The 25,104-nt window shown below is 37.3% G+C and overlaps 1 protein-coding gene across 4 annotated transcripts; it reads right to left on the bottom strand.

Moving 5' to 3' along the window:
• Positions 1-3,019: 3,019 nt before the first annotated feature.
• On the bottom strand, positions 3,020-24,908 carry LOC143892355 (DEAD-box ATP-dependent RNA helicase 37-like). 4 transcript variants are annotated; one of them, XM_077396908.1, is made up of 7 exons: positions 24,008-24,907; positions 23,820-23,903; positions 10,667-10,909; positions 9,978-10,166; positions 9,777-9,890; positions 3,487-3,998; positions 3,020-3,372 (listed from the first exon to the last, which is right to left on the bottom strand). In XM_077396908.1, exons 1-6 carry the CDS (start codon positions 24,674-24,676, stop codon positions 3,492-3,494), a joined length of 1,806 nt encoding a protein of 601 aa, XP_077253023.1. In that variant the 5' UTR covers positions 24,677-24,907; the 3' UTR covers positions 3,020-3,372; positions 3,487-3,491. The 4 variants fall into 4 exon arrangements, with proteins under 4 accessions (XP_077253023.1, XP_077253022.1, XP_077253024.1 ...); XM_077396907.1 differs by having other exon boundaries at positions 3,020-3,998; positions 24,008-24,906; XM_077396909.1 differs by having other exon boundaries at positions 3,020-3,998; positions 9,999-10,166; positions 24,008-24,901.
• Between the last annotated feature and the right edge of the window lie 196 nt (positions 24,909-25,104).

The raw sequence follows: 25,104 nt of genomic DNA, 5'->3' as shown, positions 1-25,104 counted from the left end.
GAAGAGTTTGAACAACTTCTTACACCCATTAACCAATATTGACAGTGTTGCAACTACTATTGATACCCTTTCAACCACTAATTACATTGTTTTAACCACTATTCCAACAATCATAAACCACTATTAAATTAGATGAAATCAAATCAAATGACACAAACCCTCAACTAGATGGAATCCAATCCAATGAACAACATTTGAACAACCATGAACCAGTTTAGGAAGAGTTTGAACAACTCCTTACACACATTAACCAGTATTGACAGAGTTGCAACCATTATTGATACCCTTTCAACTACTAATTACACAGTTTTAACCATTATTCCAACAATCATCAACTACTATTAAAGTAGATGAAATCCAATCCAATGATAGAAACCCTCAACTAGATGGAATCCAATCCAATTAACAACATTTGAACAACCCTGAACCAGTGTTAGAAGAGTTTCAACAACTACTTACACACATTATTCACTATTGACAACTACATAGTGTCTGAACAACTTTTGACAACTACATAGAGTTTGAACAACTACATTGTGTTTCAGAACCACTAAACAAGGGTTTACCTCAACCAACCGGATTAAGCTCAACCACTATACAACAAAAACTGAAAAATTGAGCATGAGACAGAGATATATAGAGAAAGAGAGAGGGTACCCACCGTCAAGGTTTTAAATTTCGGCCAAAATCCAAAATTTCGGATTTCGCCCAAGACCAAAATCGAAATGGGCGAAATCCGAAATCGGTGAAATGTAACTTATTTCGGTCAAAATTCAAAACATTCGGCCGAAATTTAGGAAATTTCGGTAATTTCGTCGAAATTTTAATTTATTTATTTATTTCAATTAATTTAGTAAAGGATTTACAAATTAATTTTCAAAGGAGAGAGAAACGTCACTTTCGAAGGGAGAGAGAAACGTCACTTTCAAAACTAAAGGTAAAAATAAAAAAAAACTATTTCTTTATTCAATAGGGTGAATGGTAATAGGGTCCTCAAAAAACATGAACAGTGCTTTGCACTACTTTTTTGTCCTTTTGAACATCCCACTGCTTTTTCGTGAATAATCCTAAAAATAGCTTTTTTGTCATTTTCCCTTTATTTTATACAAAAGATCACATTTATTTTAAAAGGGAAGAGTTCTTCACATATGTTTTAAAAAGGAAGAGATGTGTCTCTTCATGTGTCTCTTCAAAATTCCTCTTCAATTCCTATAAATAAATTTACATGTCCTCTCCTTCCCTCTGATAAAGGTTGCATAAAGCGTGTTCGCTAGGCATCCGGGTAGCGTGAGTGCATACCTTCTGGAGCGGAATTGTTGTATCCTGAAGACTTATCCCGAAGTTCCCATATTGCACCACGATTCGTCATATGAGGGTGTGATACTTGTCTCATGGACAACGGATTTAGATCCGTGCCTCGACTCAAAAGATAAGTTCCTTCCTCCTTTCTTTTTATAGGTTGATTCCCTTTGCAGATTGGATTTCTTTTTACTTGCAGCAATTCAATTGGTATGATCTGATTACTTGCAATTTTTATATTCTCTACTGTTATTTTATAATCCAAAATTAGTTGAATCCTTTTTATCGGCCACTCTGGTTTTGAAATTCACAAGATACCTCGATTGAGGATCCATCCAAATCTCGACAGTGGAAAATGTGATCCAAATTATTTGTTTAGTGGCCCCATAGTGGGGTTAGCTATGCTCCAACAAAAGTACTTTGAGACGATTCTAACAATCGTACAAGCCTATGACTGAGTAAGAGTTTTGTCCTACCAAGAAATCAAACTCCTTTAACTCACCTGGGTTAATGAAAATTTGACTAGCCTGTTACTTTTTACTTTTTTTTACTTTGGTCGAGTTCTAAACCTAGTACTAGTTTTGAAACACCGCTGTTTGAGGTGTCAATTGACCCAAAATGTTAGATGGGTCTAAAGGGTCCGAACTTAACTAGACAAGATGGGCGCAACGGCTAGATCCGTAGATCAATATCTCATGGCCTGAAACCGTGGTAGATCGTGCCCAAACATAGCCACAGAATTCGTTGGAGCATCACAGATTCGAATAGAGGCTGTTAATGTACAAAAATACCATTCATGTTGTAAAAGTTTATGTACAAAAATACCATTCACATTGTAAAAGAGTATTTATGATGATCATTTGGGAAGTGATATTTACGCCCCTTTTCATTACCAGGGACACCTGGTGCCAGTATACCAATGACTAAAGGGAGCCTAATGTACTTGATGTCAGAAGAATCTAGTGGCCTTGATTGCCACGTACACTGGCGCTGGTGTCCCTGGTGATGAAAAGGGGCGAAAATATCACTTCCCTGGTCCATTTTCCCTCATTTCAAATGAACAAAGCCTCAAGTCGATTCTCTCTATCTCTCTACTATTCCCAAATAATAAGTCCTAACCAAATAAGCATTAACCTAACTCTGAAGCCTAGACGCTTCCATATAATTTAGATTAATTCTTTTTGTTTACATGCATTGTTTTACATATTTAAAAATTAATAGTTACATATAAGAGACTAATTCGACCCAATAAACTGTGTAAAAACACACTAATAACGTGGAGAAAACAGTAGCCTTTCCAAAATTCTGTGTACAACAAAAGTAAAGGACCTTGGCCACTCCATGGACAATCAGGTTCAAAATGGGTCTTGACCCAAACGCTGAAAGTCAGGATCCAGACAACACTTGGAATAGGATCCAACCGATAATGGATGCAAACAAACGGATTGTAACCCAGAGAGTCGGATCCGATTACAATAAGATCTGTTGAAATTCAACAATTAAAAGGAAAATGGCTAATTGCTATTTTAATAAAAGGCATGGACCTACCACATGAGCAGTTTAGCTCACCGTACATAATAGACTCCGAGCTTTAGCTGCAGTAACATATATCAATCCACACTTGAAGTTTGATGGTTTTAAGTATAGCAATCCACACTTGAAGTTTAATGGTTTTAAGTAGAGCAACCCTCGTACTTGAAGTCAGATGGTTTTAAGTATATATGCAAAGCCTTAACAAATTAGTGCTCACTATAAAGAACACTTCCTTACATTCCATAGAGTTTATAGGCCAATGTAAAACTGCAAATCCAGGGACTACGTAGAGATTTTGTACCAAGAGCTTTACAAATATTAAGACATTAAAAATAGCATTCCAAATGGAAATGAACAGAACTGCTGCATTGCCGAATCAAAAGGATTCAAAGTCCTTCGAATCTGTAAGTTGTGTACAACAGTTAGTATGTAAGGTATGGACAAAATGTGTCGCCTTCGATCAGGAGTCAAGTGTGGGGATTGGTAACTACTACTGCTATTGCTATTGAAGCCAATCCCCCAACATAAGATTGCAAAGCTCTGCAGGTGTAAGAAAATGTCTTATGTGGAAGTTAGTCTAGTAGGTGCTTGCATACTATACAACCTAAGAGTACTAAGAGTAAAAAGAAAAGCAAGTCAAGAGAAAGAGGTTACTTGGTTTAATTCCAGCCGCCGGCAACAATGGACCCACGCCCAAGACCATACCCTGGAGAAGGGTAAAGAACACTACGACCACTGCTGCCGCGGCCCCCACCACTATAAGAATTATAGTAATAGTTTCCTCCCCTCGAAGGGGGATCTCGCCTATAGTCATGGCCTCCGAACCTTCCACGACCAGACCTGTGGTGCCTTCCTCCACTGTAAGAAGAACGCTCAGCATAGAGATTAAGCCAGGGGGGAACCTCTTGGTTTGCTTCCCGCATGAGCTCAGACAATGGCTTTGCCAAAGGTTGGTTTCCTTCATTGAAGAACGCCGTAGCTAAGCCGGACTTGCCCGCTCGCCCTGTACGTCCTATACGGTGAACATAGTCATTGATGTCCTTGGGCAGGTCAAAATTGATAACGTGAGAAACATGCGGGATGTCCAGACCACGTGCAGCTACGTCTGTTGCCACCATGATTGGAGTTGTGCCACTCTTGAAGGATCTCAATGCTTGTTCTCGTTCCTTCAAATTAGACCGAGCAACTATCAATGGCAGTTCATGAAAAAGCATGAAAGAAATAATAACATTGCAAACAAGAGCCTACATAAATAGCAAAAGCACTCATCAAAAAAAAAAAAAAAAAACCAAAAGCATCTGACAAACAAATGCCTGATAATCAGATATTGACATGGTTGATGCTCAGAATGAAAAAAAAATCAAATATTGCAAACATATGCAACTCACTTTATCATAATGGTGAGGATTTGCTGCCAAGGGAATATTTTAGGTTGGATATGTATTTTGTGACACTAAAAAATTTCTAATCTTTTAAATCATGCTTGAGGCTTAAAAGAGAATTTCTGTGAAGGTAGAACTCTCAAGTGCTTCTCCGTTTCATGTGGAACAACAGATTCAAACAAGGCAAAAGTTAGAGTGTTGCTTGTTGGTTTAATTATATTCGTGACTGCGATAGTTGTAGCTGCATTTTCAAAGGGGATTCCAAGATGGTCATCACCTATTCGTGACTGCGATAGTTGTAGCTGCATTTTTAAAGGGGATTCAAAGATGGTTATCACCTATTTGTGACTGCGATAGTTGTAGCTGCATTTTTAAGGGGACTCCAAGATAGTTATCACCTATGATTTGTGGACACTGACACAAGTGTCGACACGTGTCGCGTGTCGACACGGACATGGGAGTTTCGGACACGACAAACCCCCAAATTTTAGAAACGGGGACACGGTTAAAATAGAAAGTATATATAATCATAATTTGTGGACACGGATTCGTGTGTCAAGTTTTGACACCGATAAGAGGTATCTGACATGGCAACCTCTAAAAATTTAGAAATGAAGACACACACATACATATAAACGAATATAAAATTATTGATTAACATCATAATTTGCAAGAAAATAAATACAGTAATCATTTAACAAGGTAATAAACCTTAGGATTAATTAACTATACTCTAAAACAAACATGAGATAATCAAATAACAACGCATTCATCAATTTAATCAAGTTATCTTCAATCTCCAATGTTAGAAATGGGGCTAGGGTTAGAAGAGAGGAAGGAAAGAAGTAGAGAGATGGAGAGTCCCCACTAGGGAGCCCCTCATGTAAATGATGTATATATAGGCCCAAATTGGGCAACCATAGTACAACGACTACAATACCCACTAAGATAGAGGTAATGCCTAAACTAGCCTTACATTTTATTCAACAGTCCCCCTCAAGCGGGAGTTTATATACTATAGAACCCCAGCTTGCTACAAAGAAACTATAAAAAACACCTAAAAATAACCATACAACAAAAAGTATAATTATCTCATACACACATCCAGCTTGGTACAACACTCCTCAAGCTAGTGTGGTGAATACATAATGAAAAGCAAAATAAAAAAAGACAACGACCACCATGAGAGTACAATCGTAGAGATCAGCGACAATAAAAAAGGAACAGCTCCCCCTGAAGCAGAATTACGACAAGAGCGATGAGAACATAGTCTCCCCTTGAATGAGAACCCAGCGAATAAATCTGCAAACCACGAAGGATCGAACGGAGGCACATCGGCAGGGAAATAGCAACGATCCATCAAGCAAAAAGGGAACATCAAAGGTGCGCACATGAGCAAAGGCGAAGCACCACGAGCGGGAACACCAACTAAGCAGCACAACGCCAATAGAAGATAACTAACGATGAAGAAACCATCGGAGACAAAGTCGACGGGAAAATCGTCGCCTAGAGATAACCAACCAACGATGGGGAAACCATCGTCTGGAGACAAGGTCGACCGCATGAACATCATCGCCTGAAGATAACCAACCAACGATGAGGAAACCATCGTCTGGAGACAAGGTCGACGGAAAAACCGTCACCTGGAGAGAACCAACAAACGATGGGGAAACCTTTGTCTTGTGACAAGGTCGACGATATGAACATCGTCGCATGAAGATAAGAAGAAGATAATCAACCAACGATGGGGAAACCATCGTCTGGTGACAAGGTCGACGGCATAAACATCGTCACCTGAAGAGAACACCGACTAACGACGGTGGAAAGCACGCCGTCTGGGCAGATAAGGCATATAGCCAGACAGTAAGATGAATGCGTAAAACTATGCAAGTAACAATACGAAACACGCAAAGAAGAAACAATGAACAATATGAAGGACTGACACTGAGAGGAGGAAACAAGACATAGAAGGGTAAAAAACATCAAACAACATCAACAGAATCACACCAAGAATCACCAAGAGTGGATGGGAACGACAAGCAAGACTCCCCCTCGGGCGAGACTACATGATCCCGAAGACAACAAGAAAAGAAAACAAGACAACAAAGAGGACAAAACCAAGAAAAAAGAGACAACTCAAGAACTACAGGACAACAACACTCCCCTCAAGTTGAAGGTCGAAAACCGCAACTTGCAAAAAACAAAGACTTTCAAGGCACCAAATCCCTCCTAGACACTTGGGGTGGAGAACAAGATAAATGTCATAGAGGCCAAAAAATATTGAAAAGAGAAAATAAAGAGATTTGAGAGATTTGAGATTTGAGATTTGGAAATGGAAAAGGATTTTGAAGAGTAGATCTACACAAACACAAAGGCCATAGAAGCCAAAACAAATATAGAAAAGAGAAAATAAGAGATTTGGAGTTGAGTTTGGGATGCCAAAAGAGAAGGAAAGGGAGGAAGATAGGGTTTTAGAGTGTTACAGCAACCCAATAGGGCTTGGGGGACTTACGGCATAGCCGTATGAGGAGCAGTTTCACGGCAAAAAAGAATGGTTTTTTTTTTGTATTTCTTGATTTACGGCAAAATACGACAACCCAGAAGGGTTTTGGTTGCCGTAGATAGAAAGAGAGGTAGATCTGCGAGAATCTAGGAAGAGATTTTCAAGAGTGGAAATATTAGGATTTGGAAAAAAAAGGGTTAGGAGTAAATGCAAAGAGAGAGAGAGATACGTGCGATTAAGCTAATGGAGATGGCATTATTTGATCTGATAATGCAGAGATTAAGAGAGAAATACGTGCGATTAAGCAAAGCGGAGTAATCGCAAGACTAAATCGCAGAAAGAAGTAGTCACACAAGTAATCGCAAGATTTGGAGTTGAACACAAGTATTAAGTAATCGCACACGAGAGGAGTATGAAATCATCGCAACTTGAGAATGTTAATGTTAATCGCAACATGCAGTTAACAAATGTTAATCGCAAGACAGAATGATTAATCGCAAGATATGTACCAACGATTAAGCAATCACAAGAAATGAAATGAAATAATCGCATGACCCAGTAATCGCAGGATGGATAATCGTATTAAGCTGGAAGAGAAAAGGGTGCGATTAAATAATCGCAAGAAACAAAGAGTATGCGATTAGGGTTTGCGATAATAATAAGAACATAAATGGGGTTTGCGCTATGCGATAACGAGAGAGAGAGAGAGAGAGAGAGAGAGAGAGACAGAGAGAGACAGAGAGACAGAGAGAGAGAGAGAGAGGGGTTTGCAATAACTCCAAAATGCGCAAATGAGATAACGAAAGAGAAAGATCGAGTGCGAGAGAGAGTTTTCCAGAAGGTGCTGAGAGAGAGAGACAATAGGAGATAGACTTGTGAGAGGGAAAAACGAGAGAATGAGAAGGAGATAGTGGCGCGAAGATGTAAGGATAGACTCTTCTTCTTCTTTCACTGACTGAGGATCAGCCCTTTGGCTCTGATACCATACCATGTTAGAAACGGAGCTAGGGTTAGAAGAGAGGAAGGAGAAGAGAAGTAGAGAGATGGAGAGTCTCCACTAGGGAGCTCCTCATGTACATGATGTATATATAGGCCCAAATAGGCCAATCCATGGTACAATGAGTCAATGAGTACAATACCCTCTAATATAGAGGTAATGCCTAAACTACCCTTACATGTTATTCAACATCCAATATGCATCGAGAAATGGAAACCAATAGGATTAATATAAATGTCACACTTAACATGGTACAAAAATGTGTCAACACTCCCACATTAAGTCTGACACTTAGTACATATAAAAGTGTCAAAAGCAGTGTCAACACATGTGAACACACACAATGCGACACGTGTGTCAGCAATAAATTCAAAGTTCAGGCTAAATCATAGCCGATTATAAATTCAAAAAAAAATGATGAGGGTATTTATCATCTTCATTTTCTACTTGAACTTTGTTGCATTTAAGGAACTTTTTTTTCTTGAAAGAAAAGTTGGAATCTATTGAAAAACCAAGAAAATCCAAGGAGCCAAGATGGTCCATCAGAGAACAGAGAACAAAGAACAAAGAAGGAAAAAACAAACACCAGCAACCAACACAATATTACAAAAAAGGAAGGCCCTACAATCACCACCTCCCTATCAACACCCTCTCTAGCCAGTCCATCTCCAATCTAATTTTGCACTCCGTAGGATATGTGAAAAGGACCGGTAAGTTTCTATAAAGGTCTCTAATCTACGGCAATAAATTTGGCAAGGAATCATGGATCCATGCATCTGTTGGCAGCTCAAGGAATGATAGTTGAAAGCCGACCCCCCGGCCCCGCACGGACAACCCATGTAAATCGATCCAAGTGGGACTTAAAACACCTTCAGTCCTTCAAGACAGCCCTGTCCATACCTTCATTTGAATCTGCCACATACATATGACCGAAGAAGGCCTTAATAATAAAGCTATTCTCGCCTCTGAAAATTCCTTAATTCTAGAGGGACAAGGACTAGGTGTTAATAACAGGCCGAAGAAGGCCTTAATTAAATAGAGCTATTCTTGGTATGAAAATTCCCCTAATTCCAGCTGGGCAAGGATTATCTTTATAACTACCATAAGAAATAAATTGAATAACATCAGCACCAAGGAAGCATTTGTATAAAATAATAGTTTATTTCTATGATTTAATCAACACTTTGAATTTATTGTTGACACACGTGTCCTGCCATGTCCGACACGACACACGTGTCCACCTGTGTTGACACTCCTTTGGACACTTTTAAATGTATTGCTAGGAGTGCTAGAGTTAACGTGGGCGTGTGGACACTTATTTGTGTAATAATCAATAATTTTATGTGTATGTACGTGTCACCATTTCTAGATGTTTAGATGTTGCCATGTCAAACAACTCATATCCATGTCGAAACTCGACACACGAATCCGTATCGACAAATTATGATTATATATACTTTCTATTTTAGCTATGTCCCCGTTTCTAAATTTTGGGGGTTTGCCGTGTCCGACACTTCATGTCAGCGTCGACACGCGACACTCTATGTCCGTGTCCACAAATCGTAGCTTTATTTAGTGATTATGCTTATAGAAATTCTAACTATCTAGATTTAAGATGTGAAGAAGTGCAAATTGTAAAAACTTGATCAAATAAAAGGTGGAAAGAACCGAACTACTGACAATTCATGAAAATGGAAAGAGGAGATATAGAGGTAGGATTTGAAGTGGCACTATAGTTAGAAGATTACTGATACTAACTACTTCACAGGTATCAGTGAGGGATGAGAATGAGGTATAGCCCCTGTAAAATACTTTTGATATGAAGAAATCGGCTGTTTTAAGTTCCTCCAATTAATAAAAGCTGCATGGCCTAGAGGAACTTCCATGTCCTAATTTAATCTGTGTGTCTATATAACTCATCTGATCCGTCAACCAGAAATATAGTGGGGGCCCACATTGTTTTGGTGAACCAAAGTTACCAAACCATTCATTATATATATATATATATATATATGTGAGGACATAAAGGAAAATTTAAAAAGGAAGGGAAAAGTGAACAAACCGGTTGTGTTCTGTCACCATGGATAGCTGTAGCAGGAAACCCATTCTTACACAACCAGTGCTCCAAGGAATCAGCACCTCTCTTTGTTTCCACAAAAACTAATGTTAAAGCTTGCTGTAGCAAAAACAAAAACAAGTTCTATAAATCAATATATAGTGAAACGAAGTACAATATTCATATCTTCAGAGAAAAAAGACTAACAGCTATAGCAAATGCCAGTACCTTGCCAGGGGCTCCATTTTCTCTTTGGGCAAGAAGAAGATCCATCAGGTAACTTCTTTTATCCATCTCTTGAACAAATTCAACTCTCTGGGCGATCAAGTCTGTACTCGAACCAACCCTTCCAACGGCCAGAAAAATGTAGTTCGAAAGAAAATCAGAAGCTAATCTCTGCACAAAAATCCATCAGCCAAAAAAGAAGTCATGTTAAAATATTCAGTTGATTACACTAATATACTCCAATATCATAATATCTTCAAACCACACAACATGCAATTGCTATGCTAATATTAGTTCAATATCTTGCAAACCATAACACATCTTTTGCTGACACCAAATTAACACAACTGTTTAAATCTCTATGAATTGTCTCATATTTAGCCCAACCAATTTAATAAAAAAAACTCCTCTAACCCACCCGAGACACTATAAAGCTTGCAGTGTAAATCCACTTGCCTGAGTCGACTCGGTTTTACCTTGTATGAGTTGTCCTAATGTGAGTTTTTAAACTCTGCTCAACAGAGCCAACAAGAAGTCGGAGCAAGTGTGGAAGCAAAGTAGACCATAAGTTATTTTATAGGAAAGAGATATTGTAAAGAGGATGAAGCGTCTTAAATAGAAATTTTGTGCAACGATCGATAGTGCAGTTTTAAGGGATGTAATAAACGAACCTGTATCTCGCTAGGGAAAGTAGCACTGAAAAGCATTGTCTGCCTTATACCTGGCTGAGGCATGTCCATTTTCTCAACAATCCTTCGAATCTGTGGCTCAAAGCCCATATCCAACATCCGATCAGCCTCATCCAAGGCCAAATACTTTATCATTTGAAGTGAAACCCTTGCTCTCTCAATCAAGTCCACTAAACGCCCAGGAGTGGCAACTAGGATGTCAACACCCCTTTCCAGTTCACGCAACTATGGCAGCACAGTGTTTGGTCAACATAAGAAAGCAGAGTGTTTGACCAACATTAGAAAGCACAGAGAGTTCAGGCAACATAAGCTAGGAGTTTAATTACCAAAAAAGGGGAGTGTGAACATCATTTTCCACCTTTTAATATAAAGAAATATTTAAAAAGAAATGGAAAAATGTAGAGTAAGAATAACAAGATATGGCCAAATTGATCATGTTCTAAATGTACTACATTATTTAAAGAAGACACTTTTTAGCAAGTCAATCTTATAACAGTTGATCCAACCAAGAAACAAGAAAAGCAATAAGAATAATGAAACCCTATGCTATTCTCTATTTCTTTGGTACATCATACCATTCAGGAATAATTATTTCAATAAGAAAGTTGATTTTTTAATTTTTTTGGTGGATCATACTATTTAGGACTAATTATTTCGATAAGTTGATTTTAAACAATTTTCCATAGGATTTAAATCAAACAACCAAACCTTGTAAACATAACCTTATGTCTAACTCTGCAATATACTCTGTGCTTAAAAAAACTGTTCTAAACAATCATTAACATTATAAAAAGGATTGAACTAGAAAAACAAGCAAAATCACGTTAACGTACACGCCCAAAATGTCTTACATGGATTAGGGTGTACATGTGTGCATATTTTAAAATGACTGAAGAAATACAATAATATGAGGAATCTCTGCCAGGATTTTCCATAAGCATTGTAACTTTACGACAGGGGACAGTGCCCGGGAAGAAAATTGGGAATTCACAGGCCTGAATGCCCAAGAAACGATCAATTTCTAAAGCTTAATCATGTCTTTGATCACGATAGGGAGAATGAGAATGCAAAAAAAATAGAGAGAAGGGAAAGATGAGGGTGTCAGAGAAAAACTTCGAAAACCAAATACAAAAGAAAACCCTAATGTAGAATATTTGGTTGAGAAGTGAAATCGAATTTGTGTTGCAAGGGAGCGCAAGAGAGAATACTTGGAAACTGAGATTTTGGGGTTGGAACTACATGGAAAAGTTTGATTTGGGAGTCTATATTCAGGAATAATTAGAATCTTTTAATTCAGTTACTAAAATTCTAAATATTGATTTCTTGCAAAGTGTATTATCCAGGAAATTCTGTATTAGTATGACTGTGCATTGTTTAAGGTTCTCCAAAAAAATGAAATGATGAAAACTTGATGCGCACTATCCTGGAAATTGATCGCATGATTGTGTTCATCCTGTTTTGACCTTCGAGCATGTTGTCTTAGTCTTATTTTCTTGCTTCTTTGTATATTCAATGACCATCATGCACTGACATGCCTGCAATATATGAGATCTTATTAATTCATCATGCTTGTGTTATTTTAGTTCCTGTTGCGACACCATTATTCCTCACTCTTACATGACCTTTGAACTTACAATCTTAATAATAAGAAGAAAGTGATACAATTGATTTGGTCTTGTTCTTTGATCCCCGGAATCTTTTGACCTTGATCGTGGAGATTATAGCTGCTCCGTTTGGTTGCCGGGTTTTTTTCTTTTCCTGGGATTTATGTGGGTAAAGGTAGGAGACAAAAGAGGGGACAAGCATTAATTAGAGAAAGATATTATGATGAGTGGAGAGAGAGGGTAGAGAGAGAAAGAGAGACCACCATTTTCAAGACAAGATTTTGCTGATGTCAGCAAGAAAAAGCTGATGTGACCACTAAATATTCTCCCACATAAATCCTAGGAAAAAAAAAAAACCCAGCAACCAAACGGAGTAGAGGTTTTGGCCTTCACTGTATGTGTCCACTTTAGCGGGGGTGTGATACCGTTCTTCCTCGGCCATGAGAGTCTTTTAACCTCGATCGTGGGGGTCATGGCTAAGTATTCTCCTCCTTGACTCTAGGAGTCTTTTGACCTCAATCATAGAGATCCTAGTTGAGAAATCTTACTTGTATGGACTGCAGTTGGTGCTCATGATTCAAGCACCGCCTAATTAAAACACGTTAAACTTAAAACAACTCAACTCACAATTTAAAGGGTTTTATTCTATTGAGCAAGGAATTCACATTGTGACTCTCCACTTTACACTAAAACTTGTACTAACACTAGATCTGTGATTGTGTGCCTGTCTTAAATAAAACCTGTGCGACTTGACTAAAATTAAGCATTTAAATATTAGAAAGAAAAAAAAATTTAAGTGACAATTCATTAAATATTAGAAATAATTTAAATACATGAAATACACAAATGTAAGGCACATTTGACTATGATTTGATTTTTGGAACACTAATGATGCAGACAAAATTGTGATATGCTTCATGAAATGCTTGTTGAATGTGATAATACTTGCCCTCCCTGTACAATTTCCTTCCGTCAGGCTAATGGTTGTTCCACATGTACGATTTCCTTCCATAAAGAAAATACTTATTTTACCTGTACGTTTTTCTTCCGTAAGGCTAATGCTTGTCCTGCCCATATAGTTGCCTTCCGTAAGACTAATTATTTATACTCACTCATTACTAGATCCTGTTTGAACCATGATACACGAATCTAGCATGAAGTCCCGCCTATTATTAATTCTTGGAACCGTGGAGTAATCAACTCGTCACAATGGAGAATCTTGCATGTTAACTCACCCCAAGCCTTTTGAGTTATAGTATATGATTACTTACTGAGTTGTCAAGCTTACATTATTCCTTTACTTGTTTTTGTAGATGTTTGAAACCCCAGGAGTAAGCACTGAAGATTATTTTTAAGACTTGAAGAGAGACAGAGAGAGAGAGAGAGAGAGAGAACAATTATACTCGTTTTTACATGAAGCGATAAAAAAAATACAACGATTTAAGATAACTATAAAAAGCACCATTAGACATTTCTAGTGGCGGACCCATTTAGCCGAGACTGGTCCAAAGAGCTGATTCATATAGGAGTAAGGCCACCCTGCCTGCAGATGTAGGGATTAGATGTGCACCATAAGTCCTAAGATGACGGTTACGCGGTATAGAGCAGAAATGACATCACATATAGTGGAGTAAAGCATATCTTTATACTCTACCTATGCGGTGGAAGGAGAAGGTCAAACCCCTCCTAATTTAGGAAAGGAGGTAGCGAGTGCAGAAATGATTCAAACAAGGGTGAGGCCAAATCAGATCTTTGGATGGGAAAACTTGTTTAATGGATCTTTGATGTTTTTCACAAAAACTAGAAGTGGAAAATATGAACTAGAAGAGAGAGAGAGAGAGGAGTTTTTGGGCGTTTTTGGAGACCTCCATCTCCAAAAACGTGAATTCCATAACTTAGGCAACCCCAATTTCTCCACTCCTGTGATTTAAATAATATTGTGTATTGCTTTTTACAATTCCCAAAAGTTGCATTCAATAGTACCCAAAGATTGGAAACTAGTCAATGTTAGAAAAGTCAACGATGGAAACATAATAAGCTAAATATATGGCTTCCAAAAAGAACGTGGCTTATTTTCCAACTCTCTTGGCTTTCCATTTTATATTAATTTTGTTTCCAAAACTTTTGCTCAAAGAGTCTATTTCTCTCTCTTTCCATTCATACAAGCTTTTTCTTTCCTTTTTTTCATCTAACACTTTAGAAATAAGATAACGTTCATAACATTAAATCTACAATTAATATGGACACTCCATATGGGGCGCATACTTATGGTCCCATCCAAATTCGTCCCATGTGGGTTTCCACAATTCAATTTAAAATCCTTTGTAATTTCTAATTCAATTCCCAACTAAATCAAATTACAAATCCGTCCTATCAATAGTGAAATCCAATGTGACAACCCAAGAGGGGGGAGTGAATTGATCAATTAGAAATTTTAGGCTTAATTAAGAAAAGATTAAAAATTAATCATTTAATTAAGCACAAATTAGTCTAACCCTTGTTCAAATAGGCATATTAATGAAATCTAGGGTTTAGACATTCTAATCATGCACATTTGCTAACCCTTGTTCAAATATTTATTATAATCCAATTAGGGTTTAAACATTTCAATCAAGTACATTTACAAACCCTTGTTCCATTAAAAGCGTCAACAAGCTAGGGTTAGAGATTACCAATCACCACATGTGCAAGAGAGAGAGAGAGAGAGAGAGAGAGAGAGAGAGAGGAGCAAGCATCCACAAGGCACAGGATTTATAGTGGTTAGGTCTATCACAAGACCTACTCCACTCTTCCAAGTTTACCCCCTTGGGATCTCCACTAAAAATGATGAAGCCGTACACCCGACTCCTCCATCTCCAAAGGGAACAAACCCTTTCTGCACGAAGCCTTGAGAGGGGACACATCATCTTATCATGATGAAAGATGTTCTTAGCTTTAAAAGCACATGATAAGAGACTACTTCATAGGCAAGCATTGCCCCATGAAGGAGAGTTCTAGAGATTTTTTAAACTCTAGAACAAGATACTTATCATTGGAAATGATGATATCATATGAGTCCATCCAAGATAAGTATAAAGCCTAAGATGATATGTCATTAAGTTACAGGCTAAGGGATTTTATCACAAAAGAGAGATGATCTCAAAAATGTAAGCATAAGACAAAAACCCAACTACCACACAAATGAAGCAATAAAGCTCCATATGGGTGATCTCATCACATGTAGTGTAATCCCATATCTAACTACATATGATAAGATGGAAAGAACAGATATAAATGTAAAGCCCCTCCTTTGTTAGAGACACATACATGGTATGAATCCAAAGGGCCGTCCTAACACAATAGCACCAAGGGATTTAAAGGTGAATGATTTACAAACCACCCTTAGGCTACAAAAGCATGATTAATATAGGTAGTCATATGATATCCAAAGAGATGACAACCTAGCAAACCATGCTCCCCCTAAATATGTGCATATAATATATAAGTATAACACACAAGGCACATATGGCTTATCATGATTAAGATGTTGGCTAGCAGCCAAAGTAATTATATGTTTTAATTAAGATGAAGGTACAATCTCCCTCTTACCTAGTAAGAAGGCTAAAAGCACCAATTGAGTAGCTTTTAACTTTAAGGTTTATCATCTCTACCATGGGCTAATACCATACAAAGGGAAATAACTATAGATTATATATAAATATGTCAATCTAGTACAAATCTATAGAACTCGGACAACATATGAATAGTCTATAGAGAACATGTCTGAGAGAGACATCCATGGCTTATGCAAGTGAGTCTATCACTTATGGGTAAACATGAGTAAGATATGATTTTTTTAATCCTCCATGGATAGTCTACAATGATTGGACACAAGGGTGTATGGTCCAACCAACCACCATCCACAAATCATTAGATACAAGTTTATTCTACGTCAAGCAAAGTTTGACACATTTAAACTTTTCTAATTGTGGATGCTAAGTGCACAAGTAATGTGATTTTGCACTTTAGGGGATTTTTACAAGGAAAAGAATATCATCATTAAAGCATACTATGAATATAGATACATTCCAGATAGAGATTTCACCCTTATGAGTATCTACATTCATGATAACAAGATATATCAATTAAGCTCATATATTCTATATACAAAGAATAAATCAATGAATTGAGGTATCTAGAATGAATGTGAATGATATAACAATTTAGCATAGCCTCTAAACTAACTCATTCACTAATTAGTTTAGAGAGATTCTTTTAGAACCCAAATCCCTTTGGTTCCATCCAAGTTTGTTTGTGCAAATGTACCTTTTCTTATCCCAACAAACTTGTTAGATTTCACAATTCTAAGCTTACACTCAGAATTGTGATGTCCATATTTACCACAATTGGCAGATATGAAACAATTATAATCACAAGACTTAAAAGTGTATTTATCTTTTTCTTCTTGAAGTCTTTGATTCTCAATATAGAGTATTTCTTTTCCTAATTTAATCTCATTAAATTGATTTTTATTTTGATGAGATAAATTAGCTATCAATTGTTCTTCATTTTCACAAACATGTTTATATTTTTTAATTAATTCCATGTTTGTGATTTCAAGGCTTTTAATTTCTTTCTCAAAGGCATTGCATCTTTGAAATAAGTCAACATTTTTATTTATCAAAAATATTCTCAATTAACTTATTTTCTCATTTCTTTTCAAACTTTCATTTATTTTCAATTTCAGATTTTCAATTTGAATTTTCAAATCGGAAATAGAATGTTTAAACGAATTTTCATATGCAAAAGATTTTTGTAAAGTCTCTTTTTGACAAGAAATTTTATCATTTGAAAAGAGACAAATATTTTTCTCAAATGTGTTTTCTAATGAAATCCAAATATCTTTTGCATTGATGCAATTTGAAATATTGTCAAAAATGTTTGGAGTTAAAACACAACACAATAAAATCATAGCCTTTGAGTTCAAGGAAAATAATTGCATATCACCTTAAGTGCATTTCCTTGAGAAAGAAATTTCATCTTCAATGACATCTAAAATGCCATGATCTATGGATTTGAGATAGGCTTGCATTTGTGCTTTCCAAGCTCCATAATTCGTTCCATCAAATAATGGAAGAATTATGGTGGATCGGCCTTTTTCAAAATCCATTTGGATTGTCACAGATCCTTTCTCTTTCTTTAAGAGGCTGAGCTCTGATACCAAATGAAATCCAAGTGTGACAACCCAAGAGGGAGGTGAATTGGTCAATTAGAAATTTTAGGCTTAATTAAGGGAAGATTAAAAATTAATCATTTAATTAAGTACTAATTAGTCTAACCCTTGTTCAAATAGGCATATTAATGAAATCTAGGGTTTAGACATTCTAATCATGCACATTTGCTAACCCTTGTTCAAATATACATTATAATGCAATTAGGGTTTAAACATTTCAATCAAGTGCATTTACTAACCCTTGTTCCATTAAAAGCGTAAACAAGTTAGGGTTAGAAATTACCAATCACCACATGTGCAAGAGAGAGAGAGAGAAGAGCAAGCATCCACAAGGCACAGGATTTATAGTGGTTAGGTCTATCACAAGACCTACTCCACTCTTCCAAGTTTACCCCCTTGGGATCTCCACTAAAAATGATGAAGCCGTACACCCGACTCCTCCATCTCCAAAGGGAACAAACCCTTTCTGCATGAAGCCTTGAGAGGGGACACATCATCTTATCATGATGAAAGATGTTCTTAGCTTTAAAAGCACATGATAAGAGACTACTTCGTAGGCAATGAGATAATCATCTCAAGCATTGCCCTATGAAGGAGAGTTCTAGAGATTTTTTAAACTCTAGAACAAGATACTTATAATTTGGAAATGATGATATCATATGAGTCCATCCAAGATAAGTATAAAGCTTAAGATGATATGTCATTAAGGCACAGGCTAAGGGATTTTATCACAAAAGAGAGATGATCTCAAAAATGTAAGCATAAGACAAAAACCCAACTACCACACAAATGAAGCAATAAAGCTCCATATGGGTGATCTCATCACATGTAGTGTAATACCCATATCTAACTACATATGATAAGATGGAAAGGACAGATATAAATGTAAAGCTCCCTCCTTGTGAGAGAGTCATACATGGTATGAATCCAAAGGGCTGCCCTAACACAAAAACAACGAGGGATTTAAAGGTGAATGATTTACAAACCACCCTTGGGTTACAAAAGCATGATTGATATAGGTAGTCATATGATATCCAAAGTGATGACAACCTAGCAAACCATGCTCCCCCTAAATATGTGCATATAATATATAAGTATAACACACAAGGCAAATATGCCTTATCATGATTAAGATGTTGCCTAGAAGCCAAAGTAATTAGATGTTTTAATTAAGATGAAGGTACAATCTCCCTCTTACCTAATAAGAAGGCTAAAAGCACCAATTGAGTAGGTTTTAACTTTAAGGTTTACCATCTTTACCATGGGCTAATACCATACAAGGGGAAATAACTATAGATTATATATAAATATGTCAATCTAGTAAAAATCTATAGAACTCATACAACATATGAATAGTCTATAGAGAACATGTCTGAGAGAGACATCCATGGCTCATGCAAGTGATGGTCTATCACTTATGGGTAAACATGAGTAAGATATGATATTTTTAATCCTCCATGGATAGTCTATAATGATTGGACACAAGGGTGTATGTTCCAACCAACCACCATCCACAAATCATTAGATACAAGTTTATTCTACTTCAAGCAAATTTTGACACATTTAAACTTGTCTAATTGTGGATGCTAAGTGCACAAGTAATGTGATTTTGCACTTAGGTGGATTTTTGCAAGAAAAAGAATATCATCAGTAAAGCACACTACGAATATAGATACATTCCAGATAAAGATTTCACCCTTACGGGTATCTACATTCATGATAACAAGATATATCAATTAAGCTCACATATTTTAGATACAAAGAATAAATCAATGAATTGAGGTATCTAGAATAAATGTGAATGATATAACAAATTACCATAGCCCCTAAACTAACTCATTCACTAATTAGTTTAGAGGGATTCTTTTGGAACCCAAATCCCTTTGGTTCCATCCAAGTTTGTTTGTGGGAGTGTACATTTTCTTATCCAAACAAACTTGTTAGATTTCACAATTCTAAGCTTACACTCAGAATTGTGATGTCCAGATCTACCACAATTGGCAGATGTGGAACAATTAAAATCACAAGACTTAGAAGTGTATTTATCTTTTTCTTCTTGAAGTCTTTGATTCTCAATAGAGAGTATTTCTTTTCCTAATTTAATCTCATTAAATTGATTTTCATTTTGATGAGATAAATTAGTTTTCAATTGTTCTTCATTTTCACAAACATGTTTATATTTTTTAATTAATTCCATGTTTGTGATTTCAAGGCTTTTAATTTCTTTCTCAAAGGCATTGCATCTTTGAAATAAGTCAACATTTTTATTTATCAAAAATATTCTCAATTAACTTATTTTCTCATTTCTTTTCAAACTTTCATTTATTTTCAATTTCAGATTTTCAATTTGAATTTTCAAATCGGAAATAAAATGTTTGAAAGAATTTTCATATGCAAAAGATTTTTGTAAAGTCTCTTTTTGACAAGAAATTTTATCATTTGAAAAGAGACAAACATTTTTCTCAAACATGTTTTCTAATGAAGTCCAAATATCTTTTGCATTGATGCAATTTGAAATATTGTCAAAAATGTTTGGAGTTAAACCACAACACAATAAAATCATAGCCTTTGAATTCAAAAAAAATAATCACCTTCAGTGTATTTCCTTGAGAAAGAAATTCCCTCTTTAATGACATCTAAAATGCCATGATCTATGGACTTGAGATAAGCTTGCATTTGTGTTTTCCAAGCTCCATAATTCATTCCATCAAAGAATGGGGGAACTAGGGTGGATCGGCCTTTCTCAAAATCCATTTAGATTGTCACAGATCTTTTCTCTTATAGATTTTTTAAATTAAAAATCTCTTTAAGAGCCCGAGCTCTGATACCAAATGAAATCCAAGTGTGACAACCCAAGAGGGGGGGTGAATTGGTCAATTAGAAATTTTAGGCTTAATTAAGGGAAGATTAAAAATTAATCCTTTAATTAAGCACTAATTAGTCTAACCCTTGTTTAAATAGGCATATTAATGAAATTTAGGGTTTAGACATAGTAATAATGCACATATATAACCCTTGTTCAAATATACATTATAATGCAATTAGTGTTTAAACATTTCAATCAAGTGCATTTACTAACCCTTGTTCCATTAAAAGCGTAAACAAGTTAAGGTTAGAGATTACCAATCACCACACGTGCAAAAGAGAGAGAGAAGAGCAAGCATCCCCAAGGCACAGGATTTATAGTGGTTCGGTCTATCACAAGACCTATTCCACTCTTCCAAGTTTACCTCCTTGGGATCTCCACTAAAAATGATGAGGCCGTACACCTGACTCCTCCATCTCCAAAGGAAACCAACCCGAAGCCTTGAGAGGGGACACACCCTCTTACAATGTCTTCACAATTCTTAACGGGCCAAAGAGAAGAACCTTCATCTTCACAATTCTTATCGGGCCGAAGAGAAGACCCTCAATGAAGAACAAAGAAAAAAGAAAAACTCTCAATGCCTCTTAATAGGCGAATTACAAAGTTGTAAGCTCACATTCACTCCCAAGAAATATGTAAAGAAAAGCCCTATGGAGTGCCTCTTGATAGAATGTGGAAATACAAGTTCAAAGAGGTTTTTCGCTTTTGATTTCAAAGTTGAAGCTTAAAGAGAAATGGGATTTGATCTTTCTCAAATGTTCAAAAGCATGTAGAGATAGGTTTTAATCATGTATATATAGTGTATTTGAAAATATGACTGTTTGGGGATAAAACTGTAAATAACTAGGTTGAAAAAGTCAACCTGAAAAATCCTCAACGGCTAGTTTGCCCGACTGTCTCGGTCGACCGAGCCACCGCGGTCGTCCGCCCCTATCGGGCGCCCTTTTATATTTTCAAACGTCTACCGTCGCGGTCGATCGGCCCCATGACAGTTGCCCGGCGAGGGCTCCCTGTCCGCTCGAAAATTCAGCTCAAAAACCTATCCCGATCGACCGACCCACGGCGATCGCCCGCCCAAACCATACGAATTGTTTATGTTTCAAAACAGAAACATATCCGCGGTCGCCCGCCCAAACCCGGTCGACCGGCCCGATAAAATTCAGGATGCCCTGGATATCCAGGTGCTATCCCGCAGTCGCCCGACCTAGCCCGGTCAACCGGCCCTGGTGAAAATTCCATTTTAACATTAAAAGTTCAGGGGCTTTTGGGCCATGGTCTAGGGCTTAAGTTCAAGGTTTTCAAACACATTTTTGGGGTGTTAATGGTTTTCAAAGATGTAAAATGTTAAGTATAAAAACCATTTGAAAATATTTTGAAAATGCATTTAAACATAAAATCAAGAGGACTCCAAATACAATATAAAAGATGTAAACATTGAGTCTTCTTGGAATGTGTAGGCTCCTTTGCATTTTCTTAGACTTCTTCAGCTTGTGACTGAACTTCTTGACCTTGTTTGGCTCTTGTGACTTTTCCTCCAATCTTCAATGCATGTTGAGGTACATGAGGTGTCACCAATGGCTAGTTCAACTCCAAGCTACTTCTTGACACTTTGTTAGGAACTTGTGGACTCTTCATCTTTGAGCTTCTTTGACTTGAACATCTTCAAATGATGATGTCTGCAATGTAGGTAGAAGCTCTTGGTTCCTTTGATCCTTGATCCACAAGTCATGTGTTGAAATGAATTGTGTAATGGCCATTATGACATGAAAATCCTGTATATAACACAACACCTCAAAGCAACACATAGTCCATAAATGATAATCAATTTAGTTTGCTAGCATCAAAACAATAGGGTAAGGTGAATGTTTGAACCCATGGAAACCCTTGGGCCTACAAATAGGATCAAAGCTCCATGATATATTTATGTCATTCCCAAAATACCCCTATGGTTAATTCTTAACCAATTTGGTATTCCCAATGCATCTCATACTGCATATACACCATTCGCATTGTGTAAATCCTCCCTTTGCATCAAATGCCACGACACTAGTCCGTGTGTGCAACCAAATAAATGTGAAACCTATATCAAATAGATTTAAATGGGTCAGTCAAGTTGTGAGTGGGATCGTTGTATGGACTTAACGGTCGATCCTGCAGAACCCAATGGTGGGCCCCACTACGATCTTGCTCCGTAGTCAAAACTACAATCGCATTGGATCAGTGGCCTCCATCGAGAGGTAATTCTGAAGATAACCATCGAGTCATCATACCCCTAATCACATCAGATATGTGCAAGTCCCTTCTCCATTTCCACATCTACCAAGTTGGGTCCAACGGAGGGTGGATACACACTACCTCCTGGGCCCGCTCATGGTATACCTTTTAATCAAGCATTTTTTGGCCTGCAAATGCATTAGCTAAAAATCATTTCAAAATTTATTTTGGAAAACATTTGACAAACCTTTTACCAAATCCACCTAGCCAGGTAATTTTGTAGGCCTACTGCTCTAACTAAAACTATAGATGATTCCTAATAATTTGGGCGGAGAATTCCATGCCGGGTATCCCTATTACTCTCGTAGGTTTGTCCAACATTCCAGTACTACCCTTAGGTGATTCTTAAAAGAACCGCTATTAGATAGACCAAGAAAGAAGGACAGGCCCACATATCAATATGATCCCTCAGGTCGACTGACATGTAAAAGGTCATATCTGGTAGAATAGCCTTACTATCTCCTGTCCAAAGGCTATCCTAATATGATCATGTTCAGTGCGCGATCCCATCGTCGCACCCACTCTTCTTGCTTAGGGTCCACTACCCAAGTGGCTGAGATAAGCCACTCTATGACACGTGCATGTAGGCAAGACCAGTGCTAGTTGTGTACAGGAAGAGATATTCAATCTCGACCCCAACTAAGAACCTTTAAGGTCTACAAAGAACCGGAATTCCACATTTCCTTGCTCCCTAAGATCTGTGAATCCTTGAGCATGGAATTCCTACTTACTCCCTAAGGACAAATATGTGAAAACAATTAAGCACATCTCACATATTAATTAAATAACACCCACAAATGTCATGAAATGAAACCTTTTATTTAACTAATTAGCAAATTACACTAGTTTTTAGGGCACTAACTCTACAGTGCATGCATTATTTATAAATATTTATATGAATTACATGTGAAACTTGGCAGGTACTAAATTGTTTGGCATGCGCGACACCGCCTATCATTAGGTGTATGATGTTTTTAAACCATTATGGATGGTTTGATTGCTTATATGTATGATGATTTTTAATGATGTATTTGTGCTTATTCTAGCCTTTCCTAAAGTTTCATCTTTAAATTCTATCATTTGCATATGTTTCATAGGTTTCCTTCATTTTACAGATTATACACAAATGACAAGTTGGATGAAAGAAGGCAGTGAAAAAGTAGACAAAAAACAGCACACCTGTTGATGAATAGGCGCTCCTCCATATGCAACAACTACCTTCACACCCGTTTGATACGAGAATTTCTTAGCCTCCTCATGTATCTACATAATCAAAAGCCACAAAAAAAAAAAAAACATACAAATCATCAAGACAAAATGATCAAATCACATAACCAAGAACCAAATTTAGATCTCCGTAAACTCACCTGGCACGACAGTTCTCTTGTCGGGGAGAGAATAAGAGCAAGAGGATATGCGGTCCGGGTCCCACGGGGTGGCAGTTGTGGGGGCCAGATGTTCATGATCCCACTAATAATAGGAAAACAGAATGCAGCAGTCTTTCCTGACCCTGTCTGCGCGCAAGCCATGAGATCTCGACCCGCGAGCGATATAGGGATAGCATAGCGTTGGACCGGGGTGGGCTTAACATATTTACACCTCTGTATGTTGTGGTTAAGAGCATCCCCCAAATCGATCTCTGCGAAGGTGTTAACAGGTGGAGGAACCTCCGCCCCGCTCGTCTCCACAGGTATATCTTCATAGGCATCAAAATTGATACCTCCACCACCAACCTCCTGCTCTGATGATACCTCCAATTCCGCAAATTTATCAGCAATTTCAAAAGGGTTAGGCTCCCTATTTCTACCCCGATCCCCTCGCCCACGACCTGGTCTGCTAAATACTCCTCTGCCTGAACCGAATTCTCTACTGTTTGAACGGTTGGGCCAAGGAGCATTGTGAGATGTATCTATGGGGGAAAGATTTTTGTTTCTGAGGTGAGGGGGAATGTAAGAAGAAGAACGATTTGGGCGTGTAGGAGTTGCGAATTCAGATTCTTCAGCTTCCATTACTGAATCAGCCCAAGACGATGGCATTGTAACTGATTTCTCTAAACCCTAACCTGCTCCAGAATAACCCAAAATGCTTAGAAAACTTTTTGTACACAGGGAGATGACTCAAGAAATCCTTCTTCGTGGATACTTTTTTATATGGAAAGAATGCTTAAACCCTAAGAAAAGAAACCTTGCTTGGGATTCCTGCAAAAGAAGAGTTCGGTTTCTTGGAGGATTTAGAAAAAAAGATGTGGGTATTTCCGTAATAAAGTTCTTTCCACTTTTTGAATAACAGTACAAAAGTTTCCTTTCGAATAAAAAAGTAACGGCCGTTAAATTGGCGTCAAAAAATTTGGACATCTTGTTCAGAAGTTAGACTGGATGACGATGTTCGCTTTGATATTGGCAGCCCTTTTTAAATATTATTTTTCTTTTTTGAATGATCCAAGTAGTACTAAACTACTAACCTC

This window comes from Tasmannia lanceolata, unplaced genomic scaffold, assembly GCF_043159265.1.
Source record: "Tasmannia lanceolata isolate RefF3 unplaced genomic scaffold, GAP_Taslan_0.1 ptg000015l, whole genome shotgun sequence".
Taxonomy (NCBI): Eukaryota; Viridiplantae; Streptophyta; class Magnoliopsida; order Canellales; family Winteraceae; genus Tasmannia; species Tasmannia lanceolata.
Note: the sequence above shows the minus strand (reverse complement) of the source record. Positions and strands in the feature narration are given on the sequence as shown.

Coding starts and splice junctions, on each gene's coding strand:
- LOC143892355 (XM_077396908.1), bottom strand. CDS start 24,676: ATGCCATCGTCTTGGGCTGATTCAGTAATGGAAGCTGAAGAATCTGAA. Junction 23,904..24,007: donor CAAGAGAACTGTCGTGCCAG/GTGAGTTTACGG, acceptor TTGATTATGTAG/ATACATGAGGAGGCTAAGAA. Junction 10,910..23,819: donor GAGCGCCTATTCATCAACAG/GTGTGCTGTTTT, acceptor GTGCTGCCATAG/TTGCGTGAACTGGAAAGGGG.